The sequence below is a fragment of the Ciconia boyciana genome, chromosome 11 (genome assembly GCF_034638445.1).
Source record: "Ciconia boyciana chromosome 11, ASM3463844v1, whole genome shotgun sequence".
Lineage (NCBI taxonomy): Eukaryota > Metazoa > Chordata > Aves > Ciconiiformes > Ciconiidae > Ciconia > Ciconia boyciana.
The window spans coordinates 22,553,565-22,571,084 of record NC_132944.1 but is presented as its reverse complement, the minus strand read 5'-3'; the positions used below and the strand labels follow the sequence as shown (position 1 = coordinate 22,571,084).

Sequence of the window (17,520 nt, the reverse complement as noted above, 5' to 3'; positions counted from 1 at the left end):
TAAGAGGGAGAGAGCTTCTGATGTGAGAGTTAATGCAAGTCACAACTTTACGCCTTTTGTTGAAATCTAAAAAAAAAAAAAAAAAAAAAGCTGTGCTGAAGCGGTTATTTCCCTGCCACAAATCTTGTGCTGTCTGAAACGCGAAGTTTGAATGTGATAATCTGACTGTTGCATTCTCAGGAGTCTGGATTAAAAGTTAATCAGCCAGCATCCTTTGCTATAAGGCTGAACGGGGCAAAGGGCAAGATCGATGCTAAAGTCCACAGCCCCTCCGGAGCTGTAGAAGAGTGCCACGTGTCTGAGCTGGAGCCAGGTGAGCAGGGCTTTACGTTGTCAAAACGCACCGGGTGACCTCCAGAACACCCTCGCGGCCCCGTAGCGAGGGGCTTTCGGCCCTTTGGCTTGCGAACGGCGTACCCCAGGGACGAGCGCCTTGCGCGGAGAACGACGTCTTGGTGTCAAGAGCTGTTCGGTCAGGGTTACGTCCGTGCTTTTCCCAGATAGCTCAGGAAGTGACTGAGCCCTAACTTATGTAAGATACAGATATTTAAGTCTTGGCTTGCCAGTGAAGGTACGGTGATATTAGTCGTAAATGAAATATGATGTGGCTGTTGAATTTAGCCAGGGAGGAATTTTATTTTTCAAAGCTATGCTTCCATCTTTGAATAATAGTTTATTTTTAACTCGCACTCACTCCTTCATACGAAACGTCAAGGAAGCTGAACATAAGCAAACACTACAGAAAGCTCAGCACCTGTTTCAGCAATGAGCCTTTCTTTTTCACTTGGAGTCTGAGCGAGTTACGGTCTGTACTATGGACAGACAGCAGCTGGGGAAGATCAGTCCCTCCTCTGGGCTAACACACAATCAAAAATGTTAAATATCAGCAAATTGCTAAATGACTGTTGAATAAAGGTGTGGTGTCAGAGCAGCACGCTCAGCCCGCTGGTAAGATTTGGCTTGCTCTTACCAGCTGCTTTTCTTCTCTGCGCTGCTCCCGCGACCGCTGACAGGTTGGGCGGTGATTAAGCTGTCGTGCTTAGTGCACGTGTGAGGCAAATAACCCTACAACTCGCTCTGCGGGCTGGATGACAGATCAGGTCCTAGTAGACAAGCTGAAAATCCAACCCGTGACACCTCCTGCGATAAATACAGCGTTTCCCTACTTAAATATGAGCTTAGCAGCCTGTGTAGCTGAGTTTGCTTAAGCTGGGACCAAAATATGTTGAAGCGTTGCAGAAGCCTCGCTGGGGTTGCTAACCAGCCCCGTGTTGGGTTGAATTGCTGTTTTCTCGTTATCTCTCGTACATCAGAAAAGCCGCTTCTCTCTTGCAGATAAGTATGCTGTTCGGTTCATCCCCCATGAAAACGGCATCCACTCAATCGACGTGAAGTTCAACGGAAGCCACGTCGTGGGCAGCCCTTTCAAAGTGCGCGTCGGCGAGCCCGGGCAGGCGGGCAATCCCGCGCTCGTCACGGCGTACGGATCCGGCCTGGAGAGCGGTACCACGGGTAACCCTTCCTTTACAGCTTCGATACGGACCTGCTTGCGCTTTGCCTTTCTGAGAGAGACAGAAGCTGTTCCCTAGGCATATTTTTACATGACTTTCCCTGCTAAGGCAGCTGGACTAACCCACATTCTCTGCTGACCTGGGCACAGGCTAATTTTGCTTTCTCGCATGCTCCTCAAGTCTTATAACCATCGATTAGTGAGTCTGCAGGCTATACTAAGCCTTAACAAACTTAAAACCTCTGTAAACCAGCAACTGCAGCACGAGTTCTCTTGAACTGGCTAGCAGCTGGGCTACGACTCTGCCGGTTAGCTTAGCTCCACGTTGGTGGTCCCTTGGAGCTCCGGAGATGCTCTGGCTCCGTTCCACGCGTGAACGCGATGTCTGCAAAGGCCGGAAGCTTTTGTGAATGCAGATACTGAGTTGGCTGTCTAGTTGAAGGCGTCTGGTTTAACTTGCATGCCCCTGTAAATTAAACGGGTACGAGGGTGTACCCAGTTACCTCTCCTTCGGTGCTTGCACCTCTAAGAAAGTTCAAGTTTAAATGTAATGCGATGTGTAAACTCTAGGGAGTACGGTGCGTTGTTCGGTTTGCAGCGTGCTACACGTGCTTCAGACGCAGCGTGAACGCTGACTCTTCTTGGAAATCTGACACCTAGTTATCTGCGGTGGCCGCCCCATCTGATAGTTCTCAACTCAAGAATGTAGGGTTTAGGGCTTTGGTTTTTTTTTCATTTATAAGATTTATGGCCTTAGTAAGTAAGTAGGAAAGCATTCCAGGATCTGCACTTTGATTTATTTAATTGCGTGCTTTCTAGGGCCACACACACAAGTGAATAGCAGAGTAAAACTGATTTTCTTTTTTTCCCTTCGATACACAAGGTGATAGCTAGCTCCTGTTATCCTACCCACTCCTGTCTTTTGTGGATTCTATTTTATGCTTTTTTTTTCTCCCTGGAAAAAAAAATATCGCAGTTATTCAGTCAAAGCTTCTGCTGTTTTGGAGAAACCAAGCAGTTGGTTTTGGAAACATGTGGATATACTGTGTAAAATAAAGATATTGTAGCCTGTGCTGCTTTAATAGGTGGAAACAAAAGCACTCATTAATACTAGCCACTGATGCATCAGGGATGGGGGAATTTTTCTCCATCTATAAAGGTGCTTGGGGTTGTTTTTAATCTAAATAGACTGTTTAACTTCAGCAAAGCTACTCTGTGCCCCCTTGTTGAATCCTGGCCGCTGCCAGAAGCTCAGTGCCCTGGGAGCTGCTGAGCAGCTTTTCCAAACAATGACCTAGTGTCGCGGTTTCGACAGCCGGTGGCCGAGCACCTGAGACGTCCCCCGGGAAGGGTGCGCGCCTGCGGGCTCCGACAATGCGCGCCTTCATTTGGGGCACAGGCAAAAAGCAGTGACTTCGGAGCGAGAAGTCTTCGGCGAGAAGCCGTGAAGCTTGCCGGCTTTGGAAATTAATTTCCCGCTGGTCGAGCGGTGCGTATTGCAAGCGGGCCTGCGCGCTCCAGGCTGAGCACCTTACCTCCCAGGCCGGCGGTGCCGGCGAGGTTTGCTGCTGAAGCGCTGACGATGGCGCAGTCCTCTGCGGAGCTGGGTTCTTCCAGCGTTGCGACACAGCAGCCGCTTGTGTGGAGCGGCTGGAAACCGCTCCCTACTTTATCACCACGCTCGCATGCTTCGGCCACGGCTGTAGTAAACTTCCCCATAACCGTCCTGGTTTTGATTGAGCTCGAGCACTTTATTCCTGCTCAGCAGCGTCTGATACAACAGCCCAAAGATCATAAATATTTGAAGCCAGAGTTTGACAGTAAATTATTTAGGGGCTGAAAGCCTTGCTTAATTTTTTCTTGGGTTGCTGGCATTGTGTCATTGGCTTAGTATTAGCAGCAGTAATTCAGCTGTGTTAACCAGATGCTGTAATTGAACAGGCTTTTGTTTCCACACACTGCTTGGGCTGCTGTTGCCGAGCAGTTCAAACGCCCGTCTCCTCCAGGAGAGCTCCTGCCCCTCGTCTCTCTTGCTTTCTTGTGGGCTCTTCGCTGCTCATTTATGGTCCAGGCAGCGAGACGGCTCCGAGCTTTCCTGAGCTTAGCCACGCAGGAGGCTGCGTCGGCTCCAACGCCCAGTAGAAAGGCTCTTGTTCTAAGAGTTTTCTCTCTAAGCCAGTCTTTCGATGCCAAAATCCTTCCATTTTGGCCCTAAAGGGCTGTCGTGACCCCTTTTCCCACCCGCCCGCAGTCATAGAACATGAGCGGAGGGAGCCGGGGTGCAGAGCCCGCGGCCGGGGCTGGCCTGTGCGAGGGTGCTGGGGGGAGGCATGCTGTCCCTCCCTGCCTGCAGCCTCGCCTTGCACCGAAGTACCCGTTCCTATTTAACAACAGGCTGCTTTTGTAACACGGGGTGTGAGGAAGAGTGTGTCTTACTGTGCTCCGTCTTTCTAGGATTGCAGTCGGAGTTTTTCATTAACACGACCAAGGCTGGTCCAGGTACCCTCTCTGTTACAATTGAAGGGCCATCAAAGGTGAAAATGGACTGCCAGGAAACTCCAGAAGGTTACAAAGTCATGTACACACCCATGGCTCCAGGAAACTATTTAATTGGAGTTAAATATGGTGGACCTAACCACATAGTGGGCAGCCCCTTCAAGGCAAAGGTTACAGGTAAAAAGCTAACCAGTCTTTACTGTGTGCCTGCAGTAGTTTGTGTCGTTCAGCAACCACGTCCCTCCGAGATGGTGCGGCATTCGGGTCTAGATGGCCAAAACCATGAGAAGCGAAGTGTTTCTCCCCATCGCCACCAAAGCCCAGATGAGGGATGTCAGGAGAGGCGGCAGGAGCATTAGTCACGGAGCTTGCCAGCTTGACTCGGTGGAGGGCCGTAAAACAGCTTCGTGGGGGAATATAAAATCCTGGCCTAGCCCCAGGGCGTTGCATTGGTAGTAGGGAAATACGACTTATTTACCCATTTCTCCCCCAAAGCCTGAAACCTGGTCGCCTGTAGCGTAATTTATGCCCCTCTTGGTCTCATTTTGGTGCAGGTGTTGCCTAACCAAAGGTCGGTAATGTCTGGGAGGCTTTTAGATGACGTGAGGAAGGCTGGTTTAGGAAGCTCTTTCTCTCTTCAGTGCTGTGTTTAAGCACAGACTGGGGTTCATCTCTGCTGCTGCCCCGGAGCTAGTGAACCCTCTCCTGGTGCCCGTGGCGCGGTGATGCTCTTGGGAGCGGACGGCAGGGACTGCGCTCCCCCGGGCTGGGACACGCTCTGCTTTCCAAATGGGTTATTGCAAAATTGCACCTGCTTTTCTGCCAACTCGAGTAATTTTTGGCATTTGGTGATTGGAGCACAATTAACTCTTCTTAAGCGGCCAGCTTTGCTTAATAAATCCTGAAGTTCCTGTGGCCCTTTAACCACTCAAGGGCTCTGGGATGGGATCGTTGCCAGCGTTGCTGGAAGATGTCGGCTTAAAAACCCACGTAGGAAACTGCTCCTTTCCGAAAATGCATTTCTGGATGCAGAACGCATGCTAGTCATTAGGAGGGTTTTGAAACCTCCTTGTAAGTGCCTTTCAGATGGGGTGAATCTGAACGTCAGAAGTCTTTTCTGTTTCCAGGACAGCGACTGGTTAGCCCAGGCAGCGCCAACGAAACTTCTTCCATCCTGGTAGAGTCGGTGACAAGGTCGTCGACTGAAACTTGCTATAGTGCCATTCCCAAATCCACCTCGGATGCTAGCAAAGTGGTTTCCCGGGGAGCAGGACTCTCAAAGGCTTTTGTGGGTCAGAAAAGCTCCTTCTCCGTCGACTGCAGCAAAGCAGGTATGGGTACAGGAACCAGCTGGATGTCGGGGTGGTTTAGCTGGATGTTTTTTTGCCCTAAACCAACTTGCAAAGTTAAAATTCAGAGCTTGAGGTGATGATCTGGTTATAAAGAAAAACTCTAAATGCTACACGGTGCTCACCAAATCAATCCTAATAGAGAGGCTGTAAAGATGCCAGTTCCTCTCCAAACGGCTTTGTCGGAGCCAGGTACACCGGAAAGAAAGCACAGGGTTATGGCACGAGAACAGACAGGTTGCTGAACGTAAGCGATCCTCATGGTGCGTTGTAGCCCGTAATGCAAGGTGTTCCCATCAGCCTGGAGCGCTGATCATCGTCACCGGGGAGCTTTGCGGTGGTGGGTTACAGGCCAGCCGCGTTCACTGGTCTCTGCTGTTAACTTCTAAGGAAGTACGTGACCGGCAGTGCCTGCTTGCTTTCACGAGCAGCGTTCGTGTCTCCTGGGCTCTGGTTAGATAGTGGTAGCCTGCCAGGCCTGGCAAAACGCACAAGCAAACCCTTGCCGCTACGAGGCTGAAGGTCTTTTTCAAATCGCATTCCTTCTTATACCAGAGTAGTTTAGCCATACCTCAGACTGCCGCTCCGTGAATTAAAATAACAAAATCCTTGTGTTATGGAGCTAATATATTATGGTACAACCATGCTTGTTTGTTTAAACTCCGGAATGCTAACTGTCTGTTATTTTGCTGTAGGTTCAAATATGTTGTTAGTTGGCGTCCACGGACCTACCATACCGTGCGAAGAGGTGTCCATCAAGCATTTGGGCAGCCATCAGTACAACGTAACGTATGTCGTCAAGGAAAGGGGTGACTATATTCTGGCGGTGAAGTGGGGTGACGAGCACATCCCCGGGAGTCCCTTCCATGTCACCGTTCCTTAAACTCGCCGGGCACCAGAGTCGGTCTCTGCGTTTGCAGTTCAGATGTAGAGTTATACTGGGCGCAGTCCTGTTGCAAAATTCAGTATCTAGATACACACGGCTCACATTTCAATACAGTCAGAAGTAAACTCTGTAACTTTATTTTTTACAAGCATTTCACTTCTATCCTACTTATCAACCTAATGTCGATCTATTTAATGTCCTCCTCAAATTGTACCTTTGCAGTACTCTCCGGGTCACTGTTACTGTTTGGAGAATCATGTGGATGAGTAGACACTAATTTCCCTTGCGGATGTTAAAGACTTTAGATGTTAATTGAAAACTGGAATTTGTCTTTTGTAATTGGGTATCTTAACTACTGATTTTATTTGACTGGAGACTTTACGTTTTAGTTATGGAATATGACTTGGGCTGTCCCCAGTTCAAATTCTTTTCTGTAAAGAAATGAGGTAAAACTGGTACTATAATAGGTGCCTTCGTATACTTGATCAGTTTTAACACTTAACATTATAAAAAGCTACCAAAGGTGGCTTTACCACTCAAATTTAAAATGTTTTTGAAAATGCTTTGCTAATGGTTTACATTTAGGAAAAGTTTATCTTTTATAGCGAACCAAAAGCAGACTGAAAATGACTTTGTGGAAGCTTTCAGCCTTTCTTATGTTAATGCTTTGTAAATCTAGACAGGTAGCTTTTTGGCCATGATGCTAGCAATGCGGTTTTTAATTAGCTTGGGATTCTGGTGAAATTTCTGTAACTTTACAGGTAACTCCTCACACTCTTTGATTTATTTTAAGAACAACCCCCGGTTTGGCTAGGTTAAATAAAGCCCTAAACTTGCCGCGCCGGGCGTAGCTCTCGCCTGTGTGACCCAAAACTCAGGCAGGTGGGAGCACAGCGGGGTACTGGGAAGGTGATCAGCTGTTTCCCTGGAGGCTGCGGACCAGGCGAGCAGCTGAGATGGTGCAAAGCCAGCCTGGGATGGGACCCCCCGTCTGTCGTCGGGTACGGGGCGGGTGTGCGAATCTGCCGATAACAGCAACACGAATCAACAAACCTGTGTTTGGTGCGAGTCGTTTTATTAGATCTCAGTCCAAGGACGTGCCTGAAGCACGCTCATCTCTCCTGAAATCCCCTCCGCGCTGCACGAGGCATTCCTGCGGAGGGTCAGGGAGTGACAACTGCCGTGATAACTTGTCTGTTTGTCCTGGATTACTCCGCGCTACTTCCCAAGTGCGTATCTCGGTTGCTGTCAGCTGCTGGGGCTTTAGTAAACTCTCCAAATGAGCTTTAACTCTGTGACTAGGAGAAGGTAGGATTTGTTGAAAACCTGTTGAAATGTCACTGTCTGTCCCTAGGGAGAAGTTCACACTTACCGTTCTGTAGTTACGTGTGGATGCACTACTCTCCAGCACAGTCATTGGGGAAATAAAGGAAGGTTGGGGTTTTTTTTTTACTGTGCTTTTTTTGTGCCTTAATGTGAAATGCTCACTACATTGTAAACTAGGAAGTAAAAACAAAATAAACTGGAATAAAATGCAGGATTGTAAAATTGTATCTTATAACTTATTAAATAGAAATGTTTGCTTCATTAAAATGTGCATGTTAAAAACAACATTGCATTCTTTTCATATGTAGTCAGTAAAGTTCAAACTAAAACTACAGTGTGCAGGAGCTTCGGGCAGACAGAATAACCCCCAGCCCACGCGCCCTGCAGGTGGCCCTGAAAAACTTGGGCATAACCTCAGTGCCACTCATTTTTTTTTTTTTTTTCCTCTAAAATTTTTTTTCCTAAAACAAAATGCCTGGCAGAAGTTTAAGCCGTGGCATAAACGTAACTGGGCGGCAGCAGGCGCAGCGTGAACGGGCCATGACATGGCCGTGCCGCTTTTCCCCCGCGTAGCCCCCCGCGTCCTGGGGCAGCGGAGCTGGGGACCAGCGTGTCCCCGGTGGGGCTCCAGCCCTGACCCTGCGGGCTGGCAGCGGCACCGCCGGCTCCTCCGGCTCCCTGGGGCTCTTCGCAGAAGGGGGTTCCTGGCACGGTGCTGCACCTGGGGCCGGCTGCTCCGGCGCCCGGCCATGGAAACCGGCAGATGTTTTCCCAAACACGGCTCCCGCTGGAAGCCCCGCTGAAACCTGAGACACGGCGGCTGCCAAGGACTTTCCTGCCCCAGGTTTATCAGATTATTTCCTTTTTCTAGTTAACTGCGTTTCACTAGCTTTGTGCTGTGTCAGCTTGAACCTCCTCTTTAATGTTTTTAAACAAAACAAAACAAAAAACTGGATACCGCTGTTGGGTTGAGTAAACCTGAGCACCTCGCGCCTGCGTAACTCCCCCTGCCCAGTAAACCTGCTCGTGTCTGGCCCCCTCTCGCTGTTGCCGCTTGGCTGCTTTGGTCTGGTCACACGCGCTGAAATTAATTGGGAAGTTGTCTGGGAAGCTGGTGGACCCTGATTGTTACCTTGTCTGAGGTTACCTCCAGCAAAAGCTGCGCTCTGCTTCAAGCGAGCGATTCTGCCCTGCCTGGGGACCGAGAGCTGGGGGGTGGCCGCAAGAATGCCCTTGCTGAGGACAGCAAGCACCCGGTGGAGTTGATCAGAAGAGCTCGTGGTGCAGCTTGGCTGCATCGATCCTCTTTGTCAAGGACGTTCAGCCAAGTCCACCAGCTCTGGCAGCCGAGAACTGACTTCGTGTGGGGCACAGAGCGGTGCGGGGGGGGGACTGTGCTCTGCTTTTGGTCTTCGGCACCTTGACGGAGGTTTCCATTTGCGGCGCCCACTGCCGCAGGCAGCTGTGGGGCTGGGGTGTCGGGGTACCAGCTTACTGGTGTCCCAGTGCCTCTTGCTGGGTAGACTTGCAATGGTGTGAGATGCGTTTTCTTCGTTATTTGGAACGGACTGGCGTGGATTTTTGCCTCTAGCTGTGGAACTGGACTATGCTTTTTGGGGTTTTTTTTCTGCCATTTTGGTTGAACTTCAGTTCTTTTTCTTTGTTTATAATCTCTCTCTCGTTGGTGGTGGTTTGCAGTAGAATTTGGCCACCTGGTATCTGTATGTCCCACTGGGAACTCCTCCATCCCTCCTTAGCTGGCCCAGACTGTCCTGCCAGCACTGAGCTAGGTCTGGCAGTGCCCTTGGTAGCCAGCTGGCCCTTGCCTGCTGGTGGCAGGTGACCCAGGGCAGCCTGTAGTAAGTCAGGGCACTGCCACGTAGAAAAGCCTGGGGCCCGCTGCACCTCCAGGAGGTTCACCGGGCGTTTTGGTGGGTGGTGGAAGGTAAGTCCCTGCAGCACACCAACCCAGAGATGGTAACGCTCGAGAGCATCCCATCCCCGTCCGGCATTGGCGTTTTTTGATGTCAGCAGCACTTCATCTCGGTGGGCTGGGGAGGGTCGTTGGAGATGATGTGCTGGAGCTCCTCGCAACCTCCACGCGCAGCCTGTCCTTCACTCCACCCTGCTCAGGTCCGTCTTGTAGCAGTCCCTGTCCCTGGGCTGTGCTTGGTCCTGCCGTATCCCGGGGTCTCGCCTGTGTTTGCTGCCCACTGGCTACATCCTTTGGTTTGGGGAGCTGCTGAGTTCCCTCTTTGGACCCCTCTGGGTGTCCCTGGCCGTACCCCCATCTGTTTCCGATGGTCATTACCGGAGCCAGCACGGCAATAAAAATATCTCGTATACTCGGGCGTTGCTCAAAACTGAGAATTGCATCTGCTCCTGTGCAGCTGTAGTACAGAAATGCAACGGGGAGAGCATCCGCCACTTCTCTTCCGATCAACGCCTTGGAGGCCGCTCCTGGGGGAGGCGAGGTGGTGTACGTACTCGTGGTGTACGTACTCATGGTGTACGTAAACCTGCTGACAGCCCGGCCCTGGCTTTCTGCACCACTCACAAAAATGAATGGACGTCCTTTGTTCTCTTGTGCCCGATACGGAAGATGCAAGAGGTCTCGTGTTAGCTGGGGAGGCACCCCGTCGGAGGCCTGGCTCTGTCAGGCGCTCCCTGACAGCAGCAAAGGGCCCGGTTTGCTGCGGGTGTCCTTCCCACCGGGCACGAAGCTGCCCGCTGCAGGGCTCCGGTGCGTGCCTGTGCGTCGCTCGGGGGGAAAACCCCGGGCACGGGCACTTCCAGCCGCTGGCTGATCCCGGGCTGCAGCGCAGCCGCTCCGAAGCTTTGCCGTTAGAAAGGCACTGAAAAGCCTCCGAGCGCTTCTCTGGATGTATCCGGCTGGCCCGGGCGGAGGGGCTGCCCGCACAGCGAAGGGGGGTCCCTTCACCCCTTCTCGCTCTCCCCAAGCCCTGCTTCGCACATCCCCTGGAGCAGCGGCTGCGAAAACGGGGTTTCTCTCACGTGTGATGTCTCTCTAGGTACCAGATGGCCCTCATTCCGTAGGTGGCCGTGTATGTGCTTCGTTTGAGTCTTCTGAGCGGACTCGTCGATTTTTTTAAGCAATTGCTCATGTAAGTAAAATTAAACGCACGTTCATAGTGCCACGGCATGACTTCTTTGCCCCAGCATTGCCCTAGCAGCGTGGGGATTCGCTTTTCAAAGTTGCTTCAGCCTTTTTGAAATAAAGTATTAAAGTACAGCTCCTCCCAAAAGCCGTAATGCGGAGTTTGGCTCGGGTCCTTGCCTCGGGCAGGGGAGAAGGTTGATCCATCCACAGCCCGGTACAGTCTGGTCTTCTGCAGCGTTTGCGTGCCAGTGGCATAGCTCTCGTGCCGTTTGGCACCTGCTGTATTCTTCTTGAGGCACAAGAACCGCTGGATGATGCTGTTTGGGCGGAGGACCGAGCGCCTTGCTTCATGAACGGGCCAAATGACGTCCCCCGCGGCGCCTGTGCTGAGGGGCTGGGGACCGCGCGGCAGTCGGGCTGCCGGGACCGGCAGGGCTGAGCGCGGGGTGCACAGGCGGGCGGGGTGAGGGTACATCCCTGCCCTGGCCAGGATCGGTGTACGTGATTAATGAATTAACGGTAGATATAATATATATTATAGTGCACAGGCAGACAGGGGCTGACGGTACAGCTCTGCCCTTGCCAGTATCAGGGTAAGTGATCATCTTTAATAAATTAAAGATATATATACAATATATTATAGATATACTTGAAATGAAGCAAAGATTAATTTAAAATTTGAAATAATTTAAAGCTGTATCAATTTAAATTATTAAAATATTTTCAAGATCTATACATCTTTAATTTAGCCAAGCTAATCCGGTATACGTCGTTTTTCTGGCGGCGTTAGCGCAGCGGTACGCCTCCAGCCCGTGCCGCGGCTGGGACTGCGCGGAGCGCGTGGGATCTCCCCGAGCGCGGGAGCTGCCCTGGCCGTGGCCGGGGGCTGAGCCACGCGGCGCAGGGGCTCTTGCTTAGCAGGACCCCGCTTTGGGTCAGATTATGCAAACCCTGTAATTAGTTTTCCCTCTAATTGTCTGTGGAAAGCGAGATCGTGAGGTTTCCAACCCAGAACCTGCTTTTTTCTCTACTCAGTTTTAACTTCTAAATGTATTTGTTTTAAACTGATTTGATTTTATTTGCAATTTTTTTTACCCCACGTTGAAACGTACTTGCAGTACGGACAAAGCACCTTTCTTACTTAAAAAAAAGGAAACAAGCTATGTATTAATCACATTTAAAAGCCTGTCCAAAGTGGTTAGATATAACAGATATCGCTTGACAGGAACTGGGATGGAGTTGCACGAAACTGGGAATTCAGGGAACGGCACAATGATTTTTACACAGTGTTTTTTATTTGTTTGAAGAAAGACTCTTCCCAAAGCACCCGTTATCGTGGCAGCCGGCTGCGCCGCGCCGCACCGGGCTCTCCCGCGGGCCACACGAAAGCGGTTGCCCAGTTTGGGCTCTGCCAGGTCAGGGACAGCTCTGACCCGCTGCACACAGGGGACGGGGTCTTGCAAAGCCACCGTCAGCATCCCCAGGTGTTTATTCTGTGCTCTGTGCCAGCTGGCTTGGAGGAGCTTTTTTTTTTCTTTTTCTTTTTTTTCTTTTTTCCTTATTTTTCCTTATTTTTTCTTTTTTTTTCCCTTTTTTTTCTTTTTTCTTTTATTTCTTTTTTCCTTTTTCTTTTTTCCTTTTTCTTTTTTCTTTTTTCATTTTTTCCTTTTTTCTTTTTCCTTTTTCCTTTTTTCCTTTCTTTTTTCTTTTTCTTTTTCGTTTTTCTTTTTCCTTTTTCCTTTTCCTTTTTTCCTTTTTCTTTTTTCTTTTTTCATTTTTTCCTTTTTTCTTTTTCCTTTTTCCTTTTTTCCTTTCTTTTTTCTTTTTCTTTTTTCTTTTTCCTTTTTCCTTTTCCTTTTTTCCTTTTTCTTTTTTCCTTTTTTCATTTTTTCCTTCTGTCTTTTTCCTTTTTCCTTTTTTCCTTTTTTTCCTTTTTTTCCCCCTTATTTTATACATCTCCGCCCACATCCAGAGTAGCAGAAAGGAGCGTCGGAAGGTTTGCCGCCAGCAGTGGCGGTGCGGGATGTGCCACTGCAGCACCCAGCCCCGCCGTGTGGCTGCAGGCTGGGAGCAGACCCGCCTGGTACCCACACCTTTCAGCATCAAACCCCCCAACTCCTGTAAGCGAATGTTTATTTTAAAAAAATAATTTTTCCCTGTGTTACACTAACTTAGGGATATTCCCATCCCGCCGCGAGGTGCCACATCTTCACGGCTCCATCCGAGCTGGAGAGGAAGCGGCAGGATGGGCTACGGCATTTTTTTTTCTCCACAGCCCGCAGGAATCGTTAATATTCAGCAGTCCCTCGCGCAGAAGGTTGTCAAAACAGCCCCGCCGCCAGCTTTCCCTCTTGTGCGGGGCTGTTTCCCCAGGGCCTCCCGGGAAAATGCTTTTAAATGGCTTTTCAGAATTTCTCAGACTTTCAGAGTTAATTTTCATGGTTGTGGATTTATATCGCACACTTAGAAAAAACATCGTCGCTGAATCAGGCTGGATTTATAGCTCGTGTCGCTATTAATTTGACCAGGATTTAAAGCGCATTCTTTATATAACACGAATGAAAGGCTAATATATGCGATTTTAAAAAAATATGTGATAGGCAAAATATGATTTAGCAGGACCCAGAGGTATCGTGGCAGCTCTTTCCCGTGATGAACTGCCTTTCCGCGGGACCTTGGCACTGCAAATATTTATATCCATGCTTAGCTGGAAGCCTGTGAATCCTCCGAGCCCCGTGGCGGAGCTGGCCTTGCGTGGAGGGTACGGGTTTCTGACGGTGCTGTCCTGCTGGGGTTCTTTATTTTGAGGGGTGGGATTTTGCATCGGGCTGCACTGCAAATGCCCGGGGTCAGCCCCCCTCCCCGCTGGGACGCACAGAAAGCAGTCGTGGTTCAAATGCCAGCATTTGCAGAGCTTTTCGGGGAAGGTTTCTGGTTCCTTTGCCAATATGGAAATTAATTCCTATAAATCTGTCTCCCGACTAATAGAAAATACCCTGCAAACACCGACAGCTGAGGCACTATATTTAAAATGACACATGAAGTATTTAACCTGGTTTTTCACACCAGCTGGAAAAGCAGACTGCACAGAGAGGGCGTTCATAGTTTTATACCGGGTGATAGCAGAGAGGTTGTGTCGCTTAACCCTCGGGACAGCGGAGAGGAACGTGGGGTACACCCAGCCCGGGGGCCGCGGAAAGAGCCCCCGAGCCAAATCCCGGCTTCCCCCAGCGCCGGAGAAGGGGGTCGGCGGCCTCTGCCACGGACAGGGACGGCAGAGCGGGGCTGGTGGCCCTGGGGCCGGCGTGGTCTCGCATTGCTCCCAAAACCAGGTACAAGCTGCCAGGGGGCAAAAGCGGAGACGCAGACAGACATGGCGGGGGGCCAGGCAGGCTGGAAAGGCTGTGAGCGCGGCTGGGCTAAGCCAGCCACCCCGATGCTCTCGGTGCAGGTACGGCAAGGGACCCCAGGGAGTCCCCGGGGTGGACGTGCCCCGGAACCTGCCGGCACCCGGTCCTGGGAGCCGCTGCCGGCGAGCAGGGCCGCCTTGTAAAGGTCATCGCAGCGCGTTTCCTAGTTAAATAACTGCGGGCAATGAATAAAAAGGCCTGGAGCCAAAAAATGTGCTACCTTGTCGTTGCAAAGCTCATTTACAGCCACAGCGAGACGGGGACACTTTGGGGTCAGCTGCGGGCCAGCTCTTGGCAGTGAATAGCGAAGGTCCGTATAGAGGCACGTATGGGGACGCAGATCCGTGAGCTCCCGGCTAAGGGTGAAACCCTGTTTCCTTACGGCAGCTCAGTTTGGGGGCTGCGCTGCGGCGTCGGGGTCTACGTACCGCGGCCCCCCGGTTTATGGCGGTGCCACCAGAGGGTGCCCTGATAATATGGAATGCACGCGCGGTGGCCAGACGCCCTTGCAGAAAGGAGAAACGAGGGCAAGGGGCTGGCGGGGGTTGCGGGAATACTTCTAATAGATGTATCCTGGGCAAGGGGCTGGCAGAGGTTGTGGGAATACTTTTAATGGCGCATAGGTGGAGGGGGGGAAAAAAAAAAGTGAATTTTCTATTTGTTTTCCTTTTGGAATAAAGGCAGGGAAAGGATGACTGCTGTCTGCGCCTTCTGCTCTCCGTCTCCTTGGCTTGCTCGGCAGAGGAAAGCCCCAGCAGACCGCTGAGCACTGCTTCAGGGAGGCTGAGAACCAGCTCCCCGCGGCCGCCCTGTGAGCGCTGCCCAGGGAGCCTCTGCTCCGCTCTCGGTCTTTCTCCGTGGCAGATGCTCCATCGGTGAGCGGCCGAGTGCAGCCCGGGGCTCCGCGCTGCTCCCCGCAATCCCCCCAGACGCTGAGGGAGCCGTGAAGCAGCCAGGCTCGGGCCAGCTGCTGGTTTCGGCAGTCCCACACCGGTAGGGTCTTTGATTTTTCTGCCTTTGATATCGCTGTCAGTGCTACCGGCCCTGCTGGGCGATAGCGCAGCACAGCCTTTCTCGGGGCTGCAGCTCGATTGCTCGCTGCACGCCTGTGTGTGGCCGTACGTCTGTACGTCTGTACGCCTGTACGCCCAGGGACAGGATGCATGCGGGTCCAGCCCAAACCCCGGCAGCGGCAGCTTTGGTCCTGCTTCTGTTCGCCCGTCGCACACGTGGTGGGGAAGCAGCGGGAGCTTTGGAGGGTGTTCAGGCTTGGATTGCCCACGTTTGTGTGTATTTGTGCACAGTTAAACTTTCAGGAAAGCAAAGGAAATGTGGATGTAAACCCAGCTAAGAGAGGCTGGGCCGCACACGGGTGTTGCCGTGCTTCAGAGCTGGGGACGCTTGCCCTGGAGCAGAGAGGGGACGGTCCCCGGTCCCGCTGACCCCCATCCTGTGCAGTTCATTGAACAGCACATCCCAGCATGGTTGTCTGACTGATGGTGGTTTATATATAATTTCTCAATGTTCCCCTAGTGCCGCACATTCAATAGCAGTGCATCCTGCGTTGGTCTGCGTCTGGGGACATACGGACCCCGAGCGAACAAGCCAGGTGGGTCCCTGTGGGGTTTCGTACCAGCTCTCCTGTCTCCTCGTTGCTGCCGGTACCTAAAAGGAGGCAAAAGGAGGTACGTGGAGCCTTGCCCGGGGCCAAAGCGTCTCTCGCCCTGTGGCACAGGCAGAGAGGTGTCGGGGCCCTCGGGGGTTAGCGGGGAGCAGTGCCAAGGCCAGAGGAGGACACCAGCCCCGTTCAGATGAGTCCAAGGTGCAGCCGGACAAACCCAGCCAGCGGAGATGACGGAGGTTATGGAGAAATGGCAGCCCTGCCTCGGCTGCTGCCGTGGGTTCCTGGGGGTTTCCCTGCCGAGGGACTCGCTCGCCCAGGGCAGCAAAACCCGTGTCCGTGCGGGTTTCCGCAGGGCGAGGGGCAGCCCTGGCTCCATCGCCGGCGCAGGGCAGCAGGGACCTCCCGGGGGGCTGGGGGGTGCTGTGCGGGGCAGGGGAGAGCTCGGCTCTGCGGGAAGCGAGGGTGCCTCCAGCACCCTGCGCTGGAGAAGGGCGTCCCGGGGACCCAGACCTGAGGGGTCAGGGGGTCTCAGCACGATTCGTTCAGCGGGACCCTATCTGCTCTCTGTTCTCACCTGGCCGGGGCTGCTGTGGAGCGAACAGAGTTTTCGGCTTCTGAAGAGGCTCTTTGTCTCTCTCCCAGCCACCATCCGAGACCTGGCTCGCATGAGACAGAGTCTCTCCAGGCCACTTTTGGATTCCCTGGGTAAAACTCCTGTTTGATCATAAATAAAGCTCAAGGAGCCTCATTCATCTAAAGAGAAACTTTCTTCTGGCTGCAGAATACATCGAGGCTCCTGCAGGCTGGAACAACTGAAAAACGCCTTTGCACTTGGGACAACTGGGTAATGATCCACGGTGGGGAAAATCTAGAGAAGATGTAAACCGTTAAACATTTCAGGATGTATTTACAATATTGTCCAATGAGCGTATGGAATATACACAGGAACATCTACAGAGACCGACCGTGCTGACTGCACGAGCTTTGGACCCCTCCCAGCCCCTGCCAAACGTTATGAACCGAGCGCAGACGCTGTCTGCCTGCTTGGAGTCCCACAGAAGGGCGTCCCGGCTCTCCCCGCAGCAGCAGCAGCATTTTGCATTAAGATGTCTCTGCCGGTCAAACGCTCAACCTCTCTGCGGCAGCGTCTCCAGCCCGACAGCCGCTAACGTCACGCCTGAGGCTGCAGCCGCTGCAGCAGCTCCTCTCGGGCCACGTCTCTTGTCTTCAGATGCCAGGTAAAGGACGCTACTCGCTGCCACAAATAAGGACAAAGCTTTTCCAGTAAAACTTAGTCATGTTTACGTATTCTTCAGGATTGAATGTGTCCATTGTTGCTTTCCTGGAGTGTGATTTATTCCTTTGTGCATTGCTTCTCTCGGAAAGCCAAAAGAGAGTGGGGGCTTATGTAGGACTAAGATGTGAGGCCAGAGGCTTAGGCTGATTTCAGCCTTCGCATGGGCCATCGCTGCTGTCAGCCAGACAGTGGCGTTTCTATAAAAATCCCAATGTAAATATTTGCTCTTAATCAGGCTCTTTCCCTCTTTTTGCCTTGGCTGGCGTATAACCGAGGGAGCTTATGCAATGCTCTATCGTTTCAAGATTAATTGCTACTGAAAGTTGGGGGGGGGTGGGAGGGGGGTGTCTGCCCTGCATGCCTCCCCTTGGGATAATCTCCTCTCGATTTAGTTTCTTTCCTCAAATTCTTTCTCCCCAGACAGCGAGTTTCGCAAAGGCCAAACTGTTTTCCTCCCCTGCAAGTGTATCTCGTCTGCCAGCCCTCCCTGCCCCGTCAGCA

At 51.8% G+C, this 17,520-nt stretch overlaps 1 protein-coding gene across 5 annotated transcripts in view; it reads left to right on the top strand.

The window, feature by feature from the left end:
* Positions 1-7,849, top strand: part of FLNB (filamin B) — a 74,579-nt gene extending 66,730 nt beyond the window's left edge. For 4 of the 5 annotated variants that reach the window (XM_072876240.1, XM_072876244.1, XM_072876239.1 and 1 more), the window contains 5 exons: positions 181-313; positions 1,336-1,512; positions 3,965-4,183; positions 5,134-5,337; positions 6,051-7,849. In XM_072876240.1, the coding sequence (XP_072732341.1) occupies positions 181-313; positions 1,336-1,512; positions 3,965-4,183; positions 5,134-5,337; positions 6,051-6,238 (921 nt within the window). In that variant the 3' untranslated portion in view covers positions 6,239-7,849. The remainder of the gene's footprint in view (positions 1-180; positions 314-1,335; positions 1,513-3,964; positions 4,184-5,133; positions 5,338-6,050) is intronic. The other variant, XM_072876242.1, reaches the window with a different exon arrangement.
* The last annotated feature ends 9,671 nt before the right edge of the window (positions 7,850-17,520 follow it).